We start from the raw sequence: 20,741 nt of genomic DNA, 5'->3' as shown, positions 1-20,741 counted from the left end.
ACGCTGCCCAAACCATAACACTGCCAACACCGAAATTACGTTTCGACATCCGAACATCGTTTGATCTCAAATCGTGCCAATAGCATGAGTATGACTCAAAAAATTAAACTTTTTTTCGTCAGAGACAATTACTTTTTTCCACTCATCTGTCCATTTCATATACATATATTCTTGCGAATTTTAGACGATTTTCTTTATGGAGCTTTTTTAGCATTGGTTTACATTTCGGCTTTTTCCATTTTATGTTTTCATCGTTTCGTAAAATGTGTGCAACGTGTTTGGAAGTCACTGAAAGATTCAATTTATTCTTTATTTGTGTGGAATTCAATTTGTTGCGGGTTGCTTCTTGTTTTATTAGATTAAGTTATCTTCTTGTTAGTTTTGTGTTTCCCTTTATAGGATTGCGAACTCCATAATTTAGACCTTTCTTCAAGAAATTTCGCACCACACTTTCCGAACGATCGATTTTACGTCCAATTTCTCTATTGGAACATCCTTGGTCGTGAAAAAATTTAATTTGAATCTTTTCTTGATCGGACAAAAAAGTTCCCTTGGGCATCTTTAAAAGTGATGAAATTTATTGATTCAAATGGAAAAAGTTGCAGTAAATTGAGATGTTACTATTACAAACGTAGCTGTGGTTGAAAAAAAACTAAAATTGATATTTTATTTTTGGTAACTTTTTTAAAAACAAATTTCACGTCTGCGTTTATACGAATCTTCCACTTAAAATAGCACCAAGAATATTTGATTGCATAATTAAGGGAAACAAGAAAAATAAGTAAAAAACTTGTTTACTTTCAAAAAGTACCGTTAAGTTGTCTCTTATTAAAAAAGTTGAAGTTTGCTTTGGATGAGAACAACAAAAATACAGAAAAAAATTAAGTGCGTTTATAGGAATATGCACCAGTGTACATACATAATTTCATATTACTAGGTCAAATTCAAAAAGTACCTTTGAGGATTCTTACTCATTTAGGATCATTTGTGTGTAATTTCAAAAGTCTTTATTATAAATGTATTCAAAAAGTATCAATAAAGTCTCCCTCTTTGATTCTAACTCATTCAGGATCATATGTGATAAAATTTCATGATTCCAGGTTCATTATTATAAATGTATTTTAAAAGTACCATTAGAATAAAAAAAGCCATAAAGTCTTCCCCTTGGATTCTTATTCACTCAGAACCATGCTTCATTTTATATTTCTAGGTCCATTATTAAAGAAAATTCAAAAAGTACCATTAGAAGAACGAAAAAGAACCTATAGTTCACATTTCTCACATTTTGGTACCTAATTATTATTTATACCCTATTCCTAACTCTAACTTCACTCGACTACATATCAGCTAATTTTAATGTTGATAAGTAAAGTATTTCAAAAAATATTATAAAAGTATCTACCATTTGGAGAAAAGTACCAATTTCCCTTTTCCTTCTTGAACACCCGCCACATCAATTTTGCCAAAAACGTTTATGCATTAATGTGCTCAAGAAAAAAATTTGTTAAAAAAAAGTACCAAACGGTTTACCCGCGTCTGGCACAATATACACATAGGCAATCGAGTTCCAAATAATACTCTGTTGGTTCATTTTTGTATGAATCCAGGAACAAATATTAAAATAATTATCAAAATTGGCTTAATAATTTCTAATTAAATGTATTTTCCCGTTTTTACCCCCCCCTTTTTGGTACCTTATTTATACCCATTGCGGTGGTAAAATTTTATTCAAATAAATTTCTGTATCGTGGTGAGAGGTCATAATAAACAAGTAAGCAAGTATGGTCGGTCAAGCCCGACCATTTTACACTAGTGTAGGGTATTACACTAAGTAAAAGAGCAAAAACATTTTTCTTTTAAAATTTCAATAATTTATATTTTTGAGTGATTTTCGGAAGTGGGCCTTATATGGGTGCTATGACCAATTATGGACCGATCACCATGAAATTAGGTCGTGTGATTTATGTCTATATGAAAGTTTACTATGTTGAATTTTGTGTGTATACCAACATTTCTAAGCGATTTATGCACGTTAAAGTAATTTTCGGAAGCGCGTCTATATAGGAGCTATGACTAATTATGGACCGATCGTAACAAAATTTGGTGACATGAATTTTGTATATATAAAACTTATTTGGAGTGCAATTTGTGGAGATACATTTATAAATTAAACATTTATGACCGATAAAGTCCAATTTCGGAAGGGCATTTTTATGGGGGCTAGGTGAAATAATGGACCGATTTCAGTTTCAATAGGCTTGATCCTTGAGTCGAAAAAATAATATGTACCAAATTTCATCGAAATATCTTCAAAATTGCGACCTGTACTCTGCGCAAAAGGTTTACATGGACAGCCAGCCAGCCGGTCGACCAGACGGACGGACGGACATCGTTTAATCGACTCAGAAAGTGATTCTAAGTCGATCGGTATTATTTAAGGTGGGTGTTAGACTAATATTTCTAATTTATATCCCCACTATGGTGGTGTAGGGTATAAATATTCGTATTTCTATGTCAAATTATAGAAAAATATATTTTCTGAAAAAACTAACAGAAATAAACATAATTTTTATCCCTTAAAGGTTCGAATTACCAAAAAGTACTAAATCAATATTTTTAATTTTTGATAAGTAAATAATACGATTTAAAATTTGCTTCTATGTTTATTGGTTTAAAAGACACAAAGGCTGCCAAAAAATAGTACCAAAACCCCGTTTTTATCCGTTTTCTACCCTAAAAGGTTCGAATTTGGAAAAGATACCAAACACCTATCAGTTTTTTTTTTAAATGGAGTAATATGTAATCTTAAGTTATTTTGTATCTTTATTAGTATTGAAGATATAAGTTTACGGAAGTTACTCTTTTTTACCCCCTAAACATTCAAATTTCCAAAAATCCCTTATTAGTGGATCGTTTTGGGGATAAACATTTTTCATACACCGTTAACCAATTATAACATGATTCTAAACCTCTAAACATAATCCGATAAAATGTTCATCATTTGGTTGTTAGATGATGTAGATGGAAGCATTAAAATCTAAAAAGTGCAAAATAAGGACCAACCTAATAACCATGATGTTACTATGTATTTGCTCGTACTTACATGTAATAGACTTTAATTTTTTACTCTATATGTAAATGAACTATGAATGCATGTTTGTGTATGCATGAGTATGTTTTTACTTGCCTGTAATGTTTTGTGTTTGTCCAACAACTAATTTAATAAATGCCCTAAACGTAGTCAGTATTTTTAGCAATTAGTTTATTTTAGAAACTTTCTGTAATTGCAGTAAAACTAAATGAAAAATTATTTAGTTTCAGTATGAAAGCAAAATTAATATTTACAAAACTGCAGTGCGTAAATAAAATAATAATGATAGTGTAAATTATTTATAACATTTGAAATCGATAAATTTTCAATGTGTCTAAATTTAAACTAGACTGCAATATATAATAAAATATGGGATATTTTATACCCAATAGACTTATATAATATTTAAGAGAAAACATTTATTATACATTGTATAGTATACAAAAGATTAGATCAACCAAGTCAGTTTGTCAGATACCACTTCAAAATATACTGTTCTAGGACCTAAAACTACATCTCTGTGGTCTAAACCATATAGAAATACAAATAGAGCTGAAACTAGAAAATGAACTCAAACCAATAAATTACTCAAAATATTCAAATAAAAAACATTTATCCTCATATGCATAAATAATTTTTAAATTTATCAAAGGTTTAATACAACCTTTGATAAAATTAAAAATGTTTTATGCATATGGGGTTTAGACTTCTCAACGTTTCAGGTTCAAAAAAGTTCGAATAATTACCAAAAATCTATAAAATAAAATATACAAATATCTTTAAAATTCAAAAACGTAAAAATTTTACAAAATTGTACAAACATATAGGTCTGTCTTATAAATTTTACGAAAGTATTACGAAATTTTTCCACTATACGAATTTGATGTGTGTGACATACCGGATAATAACTTATAAGATAAAATATTTAAAGACCAATGTCTCGCTTTCTATGCTCCTGCAAAGTTTCAAGGTGGACACTCGTTTTGTTTAAAAGCTATAAACCAAGATCTGGTATGTGGTAAGATCTTCGAAAAAATTCATATGAAAAATTTAACAAACTCAAAACAGCAATGAATGCAGCTGATTATAGCCAAGGGTTCCCAAAGTAGGAAACCTCGGGTATGTTCAATTTTTAAAACCATCCTATTTCTTCGTTTGTGTTCCGTTGTCAAAAATATAAGATACATACATATCGATGGCTTAATATAAAAAGGCCCTAACTCGTGTTTTTTTTTTGTAAGTCCAGATTTTCGTTTATTTCGGTAAATGGTCCGATCATATATCATAATTAGCAAAAAAAAATATCGACTTAAAAAAACACGATTTAGGGCCTTTTTATATTAAGCCATCGATATATACATAAAATCTCCTAGCCATTTTTAGTAATTATTTTTTTAAACAAGGAAGACATAGCTGCGCCGAATCTTATATACCCTTCACCAAATTGTACTTCAAAATACAAATTTTAAATATTTTTAGGTAAACAAAATTTATTTTTTTTCCAAAGTTGTTTTTTTTTATTTTTTAGAAAATTTTTTTTTTCCAATTGTTATTTCAAAATTTTTTTTGTTATTTTTTTTTGGAGAAACAAAAATTAGGGTTAATAAATATTTTTTTCCGATTCTGACCCATTGAAGGTAAAATTTACTATGGTCTTATATACGTCGTTGCAAAGGTCTTTGAAATATCTATCATTAGATATCCATATTGTCTATATTAATGACTTAGTAATCCAGATATACATATGTCAAAAATAGGACAAAAATCGAGGTTGGCCTGGTGTTTTCCTCATATCTGAGCCATTTGTGGACCGATTTTGCTGATTTTAGATAGGAAAGTTCTCGAAAGCATGTCTGACAGAATTATTGTAGATTTGGATCCAAAAGATATCTGGGGTCTTAAGAAAATTTATTTCAACAGATAGTCAGACGGACATGGCTTAATCGACTCCGCTATCTATAAGGATCCAGAATATATATGCTTTATAGGGTCGGAAAATTATATTGTGGAAATTACAAACTTATATATACCCTTCTCACGAAGGTGAAGGGTATAAAAATTTACAAATCTAGTAAATTTTCTTAAAGTTACACAAATTTACCACTGATTTTACTAACAATTATTGGACAAAATGTCATACAATTATTGACTATGACCACAAAGAATTTATAAATAGCAAACAGATGGGAAGAATTGTATTCCGTTATAAGAAAAATATACATTTACTCGGTACTGTAGAACTCGAAAGCCCTGTTGACCAATTCAATGCAAGCTGCAACTGAATATTCACTTTAAACTTATATAGAAGTAGTTCTTCCAGGAAATTCAGCAAATTGTTTTTATTGTTAAGGTAACCGTAGACGTATACTTAATATTTTTGAAGTTTCTTAATAAATATTACTCATACTCATTAATCACCAAAAAGACGGGGGTAAATTGAGTTTCTTCCGTTTGTAACATATCGAAATATTAGTCGTTGGTATTATAGGGCCTCGAGAAAAGTACGGGGATCTGAAATGTTTGGTATTGAAAATTAACCAAAATGTGAGATAACCTCCAAAAAAGTTAATATTTAAAAAAAAAAGCTCTTGTGAAAATCGCATGAATTGGTTTATGATTTCTCCTAGTCCACATACAAATTTCTCACCGTATAATATAGCTGTATCCATGAAATATTCTGAACATATAATTTTTTTTTTATTTATTTATTTTCAACATCCTAGCCTTATTGGCCATAACCGGTTATAAATTTCTACTTAAGAAAATAGTTTACATTAAAAAAATTAAATATAAAATGAATTCGATGAACAATAAACACTCTGTGCTTTTTTTTATTGAATGCGTGAAAGTCTCTTAAAAAAACTGATTTTTACAATATTTTCAAATTATGAAAATATTGTACTGACGGCAAAGATTTGCAAAAAATCATAAACGATGACTTCAAAAAATATAATTGTTTAGCAAAATGGCAATAAATGCCAATAAACTATGTTTGAAAGACTATAGGATATGTGGTTAGTAAACTAGCCACCAAACCGCTAAAAGTTAACTCCGCTTTTAAAAATCCCTATGCAAAATCAAACATGTATAAATCTCTTATAAATAGCATAATCAAATTTAAATTCGGCCTCAATGATCCCCATATACAATCGCCACTACTAATTTCAAAAGTACCTAGCAAAAATTTTGTGAATTTTTGTAATGACAACTAGTTATTTCATGCATTCTTTTGTAAGGAGTGGTAGTTACCCAGCACATTATTTTATTTACTAGAATAAGTACTTATTTTTATACAGGCTGGTAATGAACTTTTGCATTTAGCACAGCTATCTAGTGTATTTGACTGGAAAACGGGAGGTTAGTGGTTCGCCACCTGTCAAAGCCATTAATTTTTTTCTTCATATCATATCATATTCATTTATATGTTGATGTTAAAACTATTGTTAATTTACAATAAAATAACTCGTACATGGAGCAGTGAGTTAGCAGCTTGACTATCAAACACAAGCAAATAATGTGACTGTTCGATTCCCACACAAGGCAATATTTTTTGTGTTTTTTTTTAGCTATATATTCTTGTTGTGAATTTACTACTTATTTCCGAACTGATTGTAAGTACATTTGTAAGCTTGACCCCTGAATTTTTTAGAAATCTCGAACAACGGTAAGTAGTGTTTCAGTCAAATAATAAGTAGTTATCGCTTTGCTCCAATTATACTTGCTGGCTTACTAGGTAAGTCAAGTTTTTGCTGGGTATGCTTAAAATTTCATATTTCAAATCTGTATAAAAATTCCAAACAACGACCCAATAAAATTTATACACATTTTTGGCAACTCTTAAGGAAAAAGTGCACGAATGGAGTAAGTGAGCGCTAATTTTGATTTCCAGCTTTCGAAAAGCTTATCCTAAGAAGCATTGAAAATAAGCTAAATTTTTGACTGCGGCATAAGTACGAAAATGTCGGAGGCACTCGACTAAAAAATCATACAGATTCATCTGAAGCTGCATGAAGAAGTTTACTTTATATCACTTGCCTTTTATATGCTATCGAAATTGGAACAAATTTTAAGAACAATAAGAAAAGTCTGGCAATGAACCTCTTTTCATTTTAACCATTTTTAGCATATGTATCTTAAAACAAACTAAACTAAACTTTTACTTTAGCTAGGGAAACCTTTTTGGGCTGTGAGTTTTATTTTGGAGCTGAGAAAGAAAGGGTAAAATAGTTAACATACTAACATATATTTATAATAGTATTGTTTTTATACTTATATTAAATATTTAGAAAATACCTTTTAATATCTAATATCTTCAGTGTAATTTCACTATAATTTGAATCAAAAAACATTCATAGAATACCGAAGTTTAAGGCAATGTTCAATACTTTGGTTGTACGTTTTAATTTCCATAGAATCTGTTTAAAAAAAATCAAAAACTTTTTCTTTTCCTTTTACTTTACAGTTTAAGAGTTTATTATCTCTTTGTTGTATCTGTTGTATATTTATTTGTTTTTATTGTTGTTGCTGTTTAAAGAAAAGTCTAATCATCTGCTTAAAAAAGTAAAAGTAATATCTTTTGTTTTGCTTAAAGTATATAAAGCCTATAAGTATGCTATGATTCTCAATATTGTTATTGTTATGAATGTGTCTGTGTAAGTGTAAGTGTTTGTGTAGATGAGATTTCCGTTTAAGAGTATGAGAGATGGTTGAACAAATTTACGGCATCTCTATTTCATGTGTATTTTCTTTATCTTTATCTTGGTATTGAATTGAATTTTTTTGTTTGTTTACGCTCTTGATATACTTACGCTATCGCATCAATCATATCCAATCCCATTTCCACAGCACAATGAGCATGATCCGGTCTAGGTTCTGGTAACCCTGAGACACAATAATAACAATCACCCAATAATTTAATACGTAAACAATGATGTTCTGCGGCCAATCGATCAAATCTGCAGTGGTGGTGTTGGAGGTAGTGGGGTGAAAAAGAAGAAATAAAGAAAAGTGAAAATTTACAGATGAACGCATATAGACACACAGATTTACACATCCATATATATAATACCCACAAAGGATTAAGGTTTGTGATATATGTATATATGTATGTATGTGTGTATATCTGTTTGTGTGAATGTCTATTGTATTTATAATCATGTTATATATGATGGGAATTTTGTGTAGGGATTAGAACAAATCTATTTAGAGTATTTGCATACACAAATAATATCGTTAGAATTATGTAAACCTTCTGTTATATGAACGCACAGCTACATACTTGTTTTATATATGTAGGTATATATATATTTAGGGCATTTATATGTATTTGAAATTTGAAATATTTGGCATAAAAGTTTAGGCTATGGTGAATTATTTGTTGTGAGAAATAAAAGAATATTGATTTCTTTGCAATTCTTGGTAGTTTACCCTTAAAAAGGGTAATATTATCATATTTTATGTAGATTATTTAAATGTTATTTCCTAAGTAAGAAACCTAAACTTTGTGTAAAGGAATGTAATCATAATCATATTGGGAGTATGACTTAAAATTGCGAGATTTACAACAGATTGCTTATCTTTTGAATGCGGTTTTTGTTTTTTATACCCTGCACCTTAAAGTATACCGATTGACTTAGAATCACTTTCTGAGTCTATTAAACGATGTCCGTCCGTCCGTCTGATTGGCTGGCTGTCCATGTAAACTTTGTGCGCAGAGTACAGGTCGCAATTTTGAAGATATTTCGATCAAATTTGGTACATATTATTTTTTCGGCCCAAGGACCAAGCCGAATGGCTGAAATCGGTCCATTATTTCACCTAGGTCCCATACAAATGTCCTTCCGAAATTGGACTTTATCGGTCATAAATGTTTAATTTATAAATGTATCTCCACAAGTTGCGCTCCAAATAAGTTTTATATATACAAAACTCATGTCACCAAATTTTGTTACGATCGGTCCACAATTAGTCATAGCTCCCATATAGACCTGCTTCCGAAAATCACTTTAACGTGCATAAATCGCTTACAAATGTTGGTATACTCACAAAATTCAACATAGTTAACTTTCATAGAGACCTAATTTCATGGTGATCGGTCCATAATTGGTCATAGCCCCCATATAAGGCCCACTCCCGAAAATCACTCAAAAATATAAAGTATTGAAATTTTAAAAGAAAAATGTTTTTGCTCTTCTACTTAGTGTAGGGTATTATTTTTGGTCGGGCTTGACCGACCATACTTTCTTACTTGTTTTTTTTTTTGTTTTTGCATCGAAAATGACAAATTTTGTATTATCGAATCGTCATATGCGAAAAGTAAGATAAATTGTTGGAAAAATAATTTAAAAAAAAAATATGCGAAAAGTAAGAGAGCTATATTCGGCTGTGCCGAATCTTATATACCCTTCACCAAATTATACTTAAAAATTATTTATTTTAAATATTTTTAGGTAAATAAAATTTAAATTTTTTATTTCGAATTTTTTTTTAAAAAAAGTTTTTTTTCAAATTTTTTACATTTTTTTTTAATTTTTAAAAAATGTTTTTGTTGGAAAAATAATTTTTGAAAAAAATATTTTTTGATGAAAAAAAAATTCGGGTTAAAAAATATTTTTCGCGATTTTTACCCATTGTAGGTCCATCTTTATAGCCTTATATACATCGTTGCAATGGACTTTAAAATATCTATCATTAGATATCCATATTGTCTATATTAATAACTATATGTAATCGAGAATAGATAAAAAAAATAGGCCAACAATTTTATTTTAAATGTCATTCGAGCCGGAAGAATTCCCGACATACTGATGTATGAATCATGTTTATAAGTTATTTAGGGGCTACGGAAAGTTGATTTCAACATACAGACGGACAGACGGACATGGCTATATCGACTTCGCTATCTATAACGATCCAGAATATATATATTTTGTGGTGTCGCAAATGAAAAATGTAGAAATTACAAACGGAATGACAAACTTATATATACCCTTGCCACTCATGGTGAAGGGTATAAAAATAAAAGTACCGCTGAAGTGCACCAATTGCTCAAAGAAGCTATTTGTTTCAATCAGAATCATTGGGACCTACTAGGGTATTCATTCGACTAATGATCGTTCGATTAATCGAATAATTTCTTACGAATAATTATTCGAACAATTTAAAAATGGTCATTTTCGAATTACGAATAATTCGAACAATTTTATGTAGAATAATCGAATATAACGAATAAATGTTCATATATATTTAAATTTATTAATTTCAAATTTAAATAAGTAATAATGACTCACAAAAATTGTATTGTTTCTGAAATTCGACAAATAACTAAAGACAAAGGGACTTTCGATCACTGTAGATGAGTGATCCTTCTATAAATATATAAATATTACTGCAAGAAGTTACAATTCTAAAAAAAATCTTTCAAAATTTTTATCTTAGGACTTGAACCAATGAAAATAAAAGGTACAGAATAAAATATTTGTTATTTGAAGAATCGCAATTAATAATCAAAATATTAACTTAGATTAAAGTGGAGTTGAATGTGATGGAGAATGTGATTTTGAATCGGTTGTTGTAAGTGATATTGAGGATGACATTTATAATGATTATTTTATCTGATCTTAAAATATGTATATAAGTGATGTTATTAACCGCGTACGTAAGTGTTGCAAAATATTTAATAAATCGAATGATAAACACAAATATTGCAAACTAACGTTTTGTTGCAAGAAAAGCATGGAGATTTTGAACATCGTTGAACATCTTTGTCTAATGTGGTAATAAACATTTTGCGTATTTGTAAATGCATCAAGCATGCAGTGCCTGACTTCAAATTAGCCACGTTCACTGACAATGATATTCCCTTTATTGTGTAATTCCCCAAGACCACTTTATTAAGCAAAGATTCGACAACGTTGATAGAACTTGATGAATAATACCATTTGTTATAAATAATTTAGAAATAGTGAATAATTATTTTATTAAAGAATTAGCTACTCAATTTAAAACCCCAATTAATGAACGACATACAAAAGTTCTTAATATGTTTATATTGTATTTGAATTCAGGATCATGTCCAACTAGCTAGGAAATTGTTTTGTAGATTGTTCGGGAGTTAATCTGATCAGAATATTGCTATTGGAAATTTAATGATGGACTTTGTTTTCGAATGTTTTTTAACATTATCAATACTTGAATTGTTAACTTTAACGTTATTTTTTGTTAATCTTTAATAATAAAATATTAAAAAACCGACATCAAACTTCATTCTTTACTTTTTTAAAAAAAAAATAAATTACACAGAGATTTTGGTGCCCGAGATCTGAACTACGTTTTGTACAAGTTCATGAACCCTCATTACTACGTTATACATGTTTTTTTGCAGTCAGCTCGCGTTTTCGAAATTTCGCGGTTTTTATATTTTCATTGAATACCCTAATTTTTTTGTCTTTTTCTTCAAAATTTTGGGTAATAGAGCTAAGAATGTGAAATTTTTTTAGCATGAGACTGGTCTATGTAAACATATGTTTCTTTTGAGTATTTGAATAATTCGTTTAATTTTAAACGTGTGATTCGAATACCCTAGGACCTACTCAATCAGCAATTTCAAAACGTTTGCAAGCAGCAGGATTCATCCAATAGTATAGAAATTGGGTACCATACAAATTGAAGCCAAGAGTTCTTGAAAGACAATTTTGTATGTCGGAAATGCTTTACAACAATCCGAAGCGTAGGAGATTGTATGTGAAGCCCGGTCAATAAGCCGAATCGACACCAAACCCAATATCCATGGCGCTAAGGTAATTCTCTTTATTTGTTGGGAGCAAAAGGGTAAAATCTATTATGAGCTGCTGAGATTTTACCAGACCACAACAGGGAACCTATACCGAACACAACTCATTAATAAAGCTTTGACCGAAAAACGCCCAGTATATACGGGTAGACATGAAACTGTAATATTCCATCATGACAACACTTGGCCAATTTTATCTGTTAAAAACTATTTAGAGTGAAGTGGTTGGGATCTTGCCTCGTCCCACTACTATTTGTTTCGATCGAAGCAGAACACTCTCTCTGGAGAGAATATCCGATATTGACTTTACGGAGAAGCAGATCATCAAATAAACAAAATGTGCAAAATAAGAACCATCCTAATGCACAACCATAATTTCAAACAAGTAAGAAAGTATGGTCGCGCAAGCCCAATCATATAATACCCTACACTAAGTAAAAGAGAAAAAACATTTTTCTTTTAAAATATCAATAATTTATATTTTTGAGTGATTTTCGGAAGTGGTCCTTATATGGGAGCTATAACCAATTATGAATCGATCACCATGAAATTAGGTCATCTGATTCACGTCTAATTAAAGTTATTTATGTTGAATTTTATGTATATACCAATATTTTTATGGGATTTATGCACGTTAAAGTGGGTATATATGGGAGCTATGACTAATTATGGACCGATCGTAACAAAATTTGGTGATATGGATTTTGTATATATAAAACTTATATGGAGCGGAATTTGTGGAGATACATATATAGTATAAATTAAACATTTATGACCGATAAAGTCCAATTTCGGACGGACATTTGTATGGGGGCTAGATGAAATAATGAACCGATTTCAGCCAGTTTCAATAGGCTCCGTCCTTGGGTCGAAAAAGTAATATGTACCAAATTTTATCGAAATATCTTCAAAATTGCGACCTGTACTCTGCGCACAGCCAGCCGACCAGCCAGACGGACGGACATCGTTTAATCAGAAAGCGATTCTAAGTCGATCGGTATACATTAAGGTGAGTGTTAGACTAATATTTTTGGGCGTTACAAACATCTGCACAAACGCATTATACCCTCCCCACTATGGTGGTGTAGGGTATAAAAATCCCTTCTTTTTACAAATATTTTTCTGCCCATAGATTTGTTCTAAATCCACACAACTAAATTTTACATAGAAAAAAGTATTTCTCACATTTTGATTCACAACACTTACCTTGCAAACAGTTCATTTAGCAGACGCACCAATTCCTCTGCCGTACATTGATCTGACAGACTTGTGAAACCGCAAATATCAGCAAATAAAATGCTAAAAATAAAAACATAAATAATACTTGATTTTATATTTATTAACTAAAATGTATTTTCATGCTAAAAACAGCCTCCAAACAAATTACAACATAAATAATCCCTGTTGAAAAGTCTCATTGAGAGACTAACAAGATACAAAACCTCATACATATATTTTAAGTTCACATACACGTAGATATATTTAGGCATACCCAGCAGTTTTGAAAGTATTTTTATGCCCTTCTCCATGAGTGCCAAGGTTATATATAATGTTACGAAATTACATTTAACTTTCTGTAATTTGCATTTAACTTTCTGTAATGTCTGCTTGCAACAAACGTTTCAATCTATAGAATCTGTTATTAACATTTGTTGTAAGTAGGATAATATTAATTGTTGAAGCTCCTAGAATTAATATTAAGGCTTTAAAAGCTCTAGATGATCACTGTGGAAATAAAATATTCTAGTTTTTTTCCGTTAGAAAATTCATGAAACTACTAGAAGATGGCACTGTGTATATAGATATTAATAGCGACTTATATATCACACACACCTGCTGGTAATTTATTATTAAACATACATATCTACAATTGAAATACATATTTAATCGCGTTTAATACATTTTAAAATAGCAGCCGCATTGACAAGAGTTTTTAGAGTATCAATATTTTTGGATGCAAAACATTGAATTGAGTATAAAGATTTAAACGTTAATGGGATTTTGGTCTCTAAGTTACATGTACCTAAATGTATTTGTATAATTTATCAACATTGCTTTTAAGTATTTGTTATTTATGATGAGAGTACATAAGTATATTTTAAGTAGCTTATAGATATTATTAACCACACAATATACGTTGCTAATGAAATTTATACCTATTTAAGGACTTAAAACTAAAGTTAATCAAGAGCAAAATGAAAGCAGCGCAAATAGTTTTAACCTTTGATTTTTGTTATACAACCATATTTAAGCATGAAGCTTAAATAAAAGTTTAATCTGATACCCTTTCTGCAGCAGCAGGTTAAAATAAAGAATAATTTTGAAAAATACAGTGTAAAATTATTATATAATTACATATAAAGTACTGGAACACATATAAAGTAAAGAACACAAGTTGAATAAAATATTAAGAAAATTTACACAAATTTTTTACTATGAAAAAGTGCAATATTTTAGATGGACGGAGTTTTAAAGTGTAATATGTAACAAAATCTTTATTTATTAACAAAACTCAATGAAATTTTCAACGATTTTTAAAATTGTCATTCTAAATAACAAAATGTAAAAAAACTTGTCAAAAGGTCAAAGGGAATAGCGCAATTCTTAAAAAATTGGAGCAAAAATCCAAAAAAAATTTATTTTTTACAATTTTTCCCATAGGATCCACATTTCCTTCGGTGCTGGGAAAATGCTTTGGAGATAAATAGGGAACATATCAAGGTTTCCAAAGCTGCTTCCCGTTTTTTTATCCCAGCTTTGGGATTTTAGAACATGTGGCCCAAAGTTGAAATTTTGATAAAAAATAGGTCACATTCCGAAGGGCTTTTTATACCAAAATGTTTTTAGTAAATATACCTTATAGTAAAATATAAAATTGTTATATGTTCTTATAGAAAGTTTATTTTTAATAAAAAAAGATTTAAGTCACCTTTTCGCCCAAAAAACAGCAAAAATCAACTATTTTTTGAATATATAAATTGAAAATCGTTTATTTTTGGATCCATAATCGATATTGCTCTGAAAAATTCGAGTCCATTCGGTCCAAAAGTCCAACCTAAATTTTTAAAATTTCAATTTTGAAATGCCTATAACTCGGAAATTATAAGAGATAAATAGCACACGCAAGCATGTTTTTTCAAGATCTAGCCGAGCGCTTTCCTACTTTGAGCCCCCATAGCTCCGCTCCTGGATCATTTGTAGGGCCCAACTTAAACTCGACTACTCCTTGGCTATGCCCATATCAAATTTTATCCCGATCGGATGAGCCGTTTAGAAATGCCAGTTTTATTTCCAAAAAATTTTGATTCTGCCCCACTGTGCAATGTAGGAACTTATCTCGGATGAGATAAAAATTGTTCTCGCTTGAAAATCTATATGTAATAGAGCAACAGGACTATAGTCAAGACATTGTGATCTGAGATGTCAGCATTTTGACAAAACAGTGCAGATTTTTCGATGCACAATGAAACCATTTATTGTTATGATTTTCTTAATGTTATATACATTTATTTCGATTCGGTTCCTTTAAAGAATTGTTGAGCATCTCTAATTAATCGATTTGTAAATCAATCAAATCTAAAACAGTTTCCTTGTCAACATCAGAATAGTTTGTTTAGAAACTACAAATACTCTGCCAGAAAAACATCGACATAGTGGAGAAGTTTGGACAATGATGATGATGGGCATGAGTATTGGAGTGTCCCAATAGGAATCTGTTGTAAGAATAAGGAAAAATTCAAAAAAACTAAAGTCTTATAGATCTCAAAGTTATTTTGAAGAGTACATGTCTGTCATTTATTCTCACTTGGTTTTTGAATATTATCATTAAAGAACAAAAAAATTTTCTTTCGAAAATATCAAATTTTGTGCCAATAAAGCCTTATATGCAAAAATGTTTGCTTTACTTCTTCAATTTGAAAAAAAAGTGGCGGTTAAAATATACGAGAGATGGTTTGTGCGGTTCAGAAGTCGTGATTTTGAAACGGAAGACAAAAATCGCCCAGTCCAGCCAAAACAAGTTTGAAGACCAAGAATTTGAGGTATTACTCCATGAAGATTATTGTCAAACTCAACAAGAGTTTGCCAAATCATTGGAAGCTACTCAAGCAGCAATTTTAAATTGTTGGCAAGCAGCAGGATTCATCCTAATCAGGCAAATTTGGTACCATACGAATTGAAGCTGAGAGACCTCGAAAGACCATTTCGTATATAAGGAATGCTGTTTCAACGCTATAAAAGGAAATCATTTTTGCATATTTGCATTACTTGCGAAGATCCCAAAGCATAAGAGATCGTATCTGAAGCCGAATTTGGTTGGACATGAAACCGTAATATTCCATCATGATAACACTAGGCCACAATACCTGTTAAAATCGAATTAGAAAAAAGTGGTTGGGAAGTTTTGCCTCACCCGCCTTATAGTCTAGACCTTGAATCGTCCAACTACTATTTTTTTCGATCGATGCAGAACGCTTAATTCGTTTTTGGCCTCAAAAGATGAGCAGTTCTTTTGGCGTGCAATCCATACGCTGTCAGAAAGGTGGAAATAGGTCATAGCTTACAATTGCCAATACTTTGAATAGATTTATATTGCACAAATATTTCAAAATAAAAGCTAAAAAATTGAAAACCCGTAGTTTTAAGTCAAACACCCAATATTTGAAATTATTAGATATTTCTAAGACTCAGCTGACTTCAATCAGATTTTTTAAAATTCAACTGCCAAGAGAACTCATATTTTACAAAAGTGCTATGTTAAATAAGAAACAAATATACAATTTTCCTTAAATACATTTCCTTCATATTTCCGAAATATATAAAACTCATAAATTTATGCGTGATTTTTATAAAAATAGTTAAATTTCTTAACCACACCTACGGAAGTATTCATAGAATTCCTGGTATGTTAATTTTAAGGTCGCTAGTTAAAGCTTTAAAAACATCTTCGCAAATATTTGCCAGCAGCAAAGCAAAGTCTTAAATTTGTGCGTGTCTGCTAATGATTGGTCTCTTACAGCAGCTTTTTTAAATTATAGAACACATGTTTTTTCATTATATACATACATATATTCATACAAAAATTCGGGCGGGGAAAAATTCTAGGACTTCCCTTTGATGGCCTTTATAACGACTTTTTTTATATATTCTATGATGAGGTACTCATTTCACTCTGTCTTTTCACAGAAGGTGTTCTAGAAGAACTTTGCTTATCCTTCTAAATAATTTTATACACATTCGAAATTACATTTAATAATAAGGTCTAAATTTGTACTGCATACTTTAGGGAGCTTTTTTATTACAGTTGACTGGACTCACAAAAAAAGAATTTCCGAGTTTTACCCGGAATTTTTTTGAATTTTTTGTCTTTACAAACCATCTCCTGAAAATTTCGAATCGAATAAAAAAAAATCAGCCAAATCGCTCCAGCCGTTCTAACGTGATGACATTACATACATGGACCAATTCATTTTTATATATATAGACTATACACGTGATTCTACAAAGTCCATTCTTTAGGTATTGTGTTGAATTCATTAAGAATATTTCCCCGAATAACACTTTTTAGAGGCCTGCTCCAGCAGACCTTTAATAGATGTTCCTTGGTAGACATTCTATGGGGCATTACGCGCCAGGACTCCTTACAGGCATACAATGGAAGACCTTTTAATATATCTTCTTAAGTGGGCTTTCTATCAGCACTCTAACAGAAGTAGTATGTAAGGACTTGGCTGCCAAATACACGATTTTGCAATGCGCTTGGTTGTCGTTGTGTCTGCAAAATAAGGCCTTTAGGAAGGCCAATATACTGCATATTTTTCCAGCTGGGAAAAAATACACACACACTCTTAGACACAAACATTTTGAAAAAAAGTAACAACATGCACGTAGCTTCATTTAAAAGTAATTTAATGCCAGCTCAAAAAGGAAATACACACATATAAATACAAGTTAAGGTAAAATGGATCATTATACATAATGTATCCCCCTAACAAGATACAACAGCGAAGGTAGCAGCAGCAAAAAAAAACTTATTTTAACGCAAAAACAGCCAAAGGAAGTACAAACATGTTCGTACAACTCAAGAATCTACAGAGAGAGAGAGTAAGGAAGATGCTATAGTAAGACAAGACAACATTGCTAACAAGAAATTGTCATCAACAAGTTGTAAAATCAACCCCAATGAAGAAAAATAAATAAGAAAATGAAACTAAAAGACCATAAATTGCAAACGTAAAAATTATGGCAAAACAACAAAAAATAAAACAGCAGAATAAAGGAGGCAAAAACTTTTCTTTCAGCTAAAATATTAAATCAACAGCAAACAGGTAAAATGATAATAATAGCAACAACAACAATATCAGCATTAAATAAAGGAAACAAAAATTTTAAAAGAAAAAAATGTTTCCAAAAATTTTACCACAAAAAGAAGCTTATCATATTTTATTCAAGAGCCAAAGGAAGCCCAACACAACCGAACACTATTAAACATTATGAGATTCATATGTGAGGGGGCCTTTCAAAAATATATAGAATATTGGATGGTGTAAAAGGTTTTTAAGACTAACAACACAGGTCAACAGTAAACAAAAGGCATCATTAACCACTATATATATTTGATACATCATGATTACCTAAGTATGAAAGGATACAATTTTTGAATTCAATGAGAAGTTTTTTTCTAAAATTTAGAATTTTTTTAGATGTTCCTCCACATCATACATTAATGATAACTCAAAAAGCGTTCGTCAGATATTATTGAAGTAAACTCAGAAAAGTTCAGATTTACATAACTTTCAATCTGTTTATATATTGCGTTTTAATCGGTTCAGTAGCTTCTTAGTTATAATAACAAATTGAAGCAAAAACAAGTAAGAAAGTATGGTCGGTCAAGCCCGACCATATAATACCCTACACTAAGTAAAAGAGCAAAAAAAATTTTTCTTTTAAAATTTCAATAATTTATATTTTTGAGTGATTTTCGGAAGTGGGCCTTATATGGGGGCTATGACCAATTATGGACCGATCACCATGAAATTAGGTCGTGTGATTTATGTCTATATTAAAGTTAACTATGTTGAATTTTGTGTGTTTACCAACATTTTTAAGCGATTTATGCACGTTAAAGTGATTTTCGGAAGCGGGTCTATATGGGAGCTATGACTAATTATGAACTGATCGTAACAAAATTTTGTGACATGAATTTTGTATATATAAAACTTATTTGGAGCGGAATTTGTGTAGATACATATATAAATTAAACATTTATGACCGATAAAGTCCAATTTCGGGAGGACATTTGTATGGGGGCTAGGTGAAATAATAGACCGATTTAAGCCAGTTTCAATAGGCTTGGTCCTTGAGCCGAAAAAATAATATGTATCAAATTTCATCGAAATATCTTGAAAATTGCGACCTGTACTCTGCTCACAAAGTTTATATGGACAGCCAACCAGCCAACCAGACGGACGGACGGACATCGCTTAATCGACTCAGAAAGTGATTCTAAGTCGATCGGTATACTTTAAGGTGGGTATTAGACTAATATTTTTGGGCGTTACAAACATCTGCACAAACGCATAGTACCCTCCCCACTATGGTGGTGTAGGATATAATGAAAGTATGATCGGTCAAGCCAGACCATTTAAAGAGTGAGCCAAAAAAAACTTATACTTGTATTAAGTTAAATAAAACTTAATCCCTTCAATATAAAAATTCACAAAAATACGTAAATTTATTTAAATATAATAATAACAATAACCTAAAATGCAGAACAACGTATCATCAAAAAATTAGAAATTGATTTTCTTATTGATTATGATTTTAAAATTTTACTGTCAAAAATAATCAAGATTTTCTTAAACAAAATAACGTATACGCTTTGAGTAATTAATTAATAAATCATTTTTACCTTATTTTAGGTAGTATCCTAATTTGTTTTAAAAAAAATTTGTTGCAATTGAACATTTTTTGCAGTCTTTATAAAAATTTTATGAAGTACCTTTTTATACCCTTCACCATGAGTGGCAAGGGTATATATAAGTTTGTCATTCCGTTTGTTATATATAGCCATGTCCGTCTGTCCGTCTGTGTATTGAAATCAACTTTCTGAAGCTCCCCAAATAACTTACATACACGAATGATACATCAATATCTCCGTAATTCTTCCGGCTCGGTTGCTATTCAAAATCGAGAAAATCGGTCCACAAATGGCTGAGATATAACGAAAACCTCGATTTTTGACCTATTTTTGACCCATATCTGGATTACTAAATCATTATTATAGACAATATGGATATCTAATGATAGATATTTCAAAGACCTGTGCAACGACGTATATAATACTATAGTATGCTGGACCTACAATTTTTTTTTCATATTAAAAAAAAAAATTTAAAAACTAAAAAAAAAAATTAAAATTTAAAAAAAAATTTTTTTTAAAAATTAAAAAAGTACTGGAAAAAAATTTAAATTTTGTTTACCTAAAAATATTTAAAATTTTTATTTTAAAGTATAATTTGGTGAAGGGTATATAAGATTCGGCACAGCCGCATATAGCTCTCTTACTTGTTTATTTTAAGAAAGTAGTTGTTAGTAATTAAAATAAAAAAATGAAGAATGTACCTATGTACATTTAAGTTTTTATTTTTTCATAAAAATTTATATTGATGATAGGTTTTTTTGTTTCAGAAAACAACAATTAAAAAAAACGTAAGCCACATAGCATAAAGTGTACTTTGAAAAAACTATTTTTTTATAAAAATTATAATTCTAGATTCAATGTAATTAAGATTTAAAAATTTTGTTTCAATATCTCAAGTTGTTTTCATTTCATACCGATTTTTGCTTCTCCTATAAACT

At 30.2% G+C, this 20,741-nt stretch overlaps 1 protein-coding gene across 1 annotated transcript in view; it reads right to left on the bottom strand.

The window, feature by feature from the left end:
• LOC135955418 (uncharacterized) overlaps positions 1-20,741 on the bottom strand; it is a 198,497-nt gene that overhangs the window by 88,659 nt on the left and 89,097 nt on the right. Inside the window, exons 11-12 of the mRNA XM_065505769.1 lie at positions 13,089-13,181; positions 7,900-8,046 (exon numbers count right to left, since the gene is read on the bottom strand). Of these exons, the coding sequence (XP_065361841.1) occupies positions 7,900-8,046; positions 13,089-13,181 (240 nt within the window). The remainder of the gene's footprint in view (positions 1-7,899; positions 8,047-13,088; positions 13,182-20,741) is intronic.

The sequence above is a fragment of the Calliphora vicina genome, chromosome 3 (genome assembly GCF_958450345.1).
Source record: "Calliphora vicina chromosome 3, idCalVici1.1, whole genome shotgun sequence".
NCBI lineage: Eukaryota > Metazoa > Arthropoda > Insecta > Diptera > Calliphoridae > Calliphora > Calliphora vicina.
The sequence above is the reverse complement of the archived record's forward strand: the minus strand, read 5'-3'. Positions and strand labels throughout refer to the sequence as shown.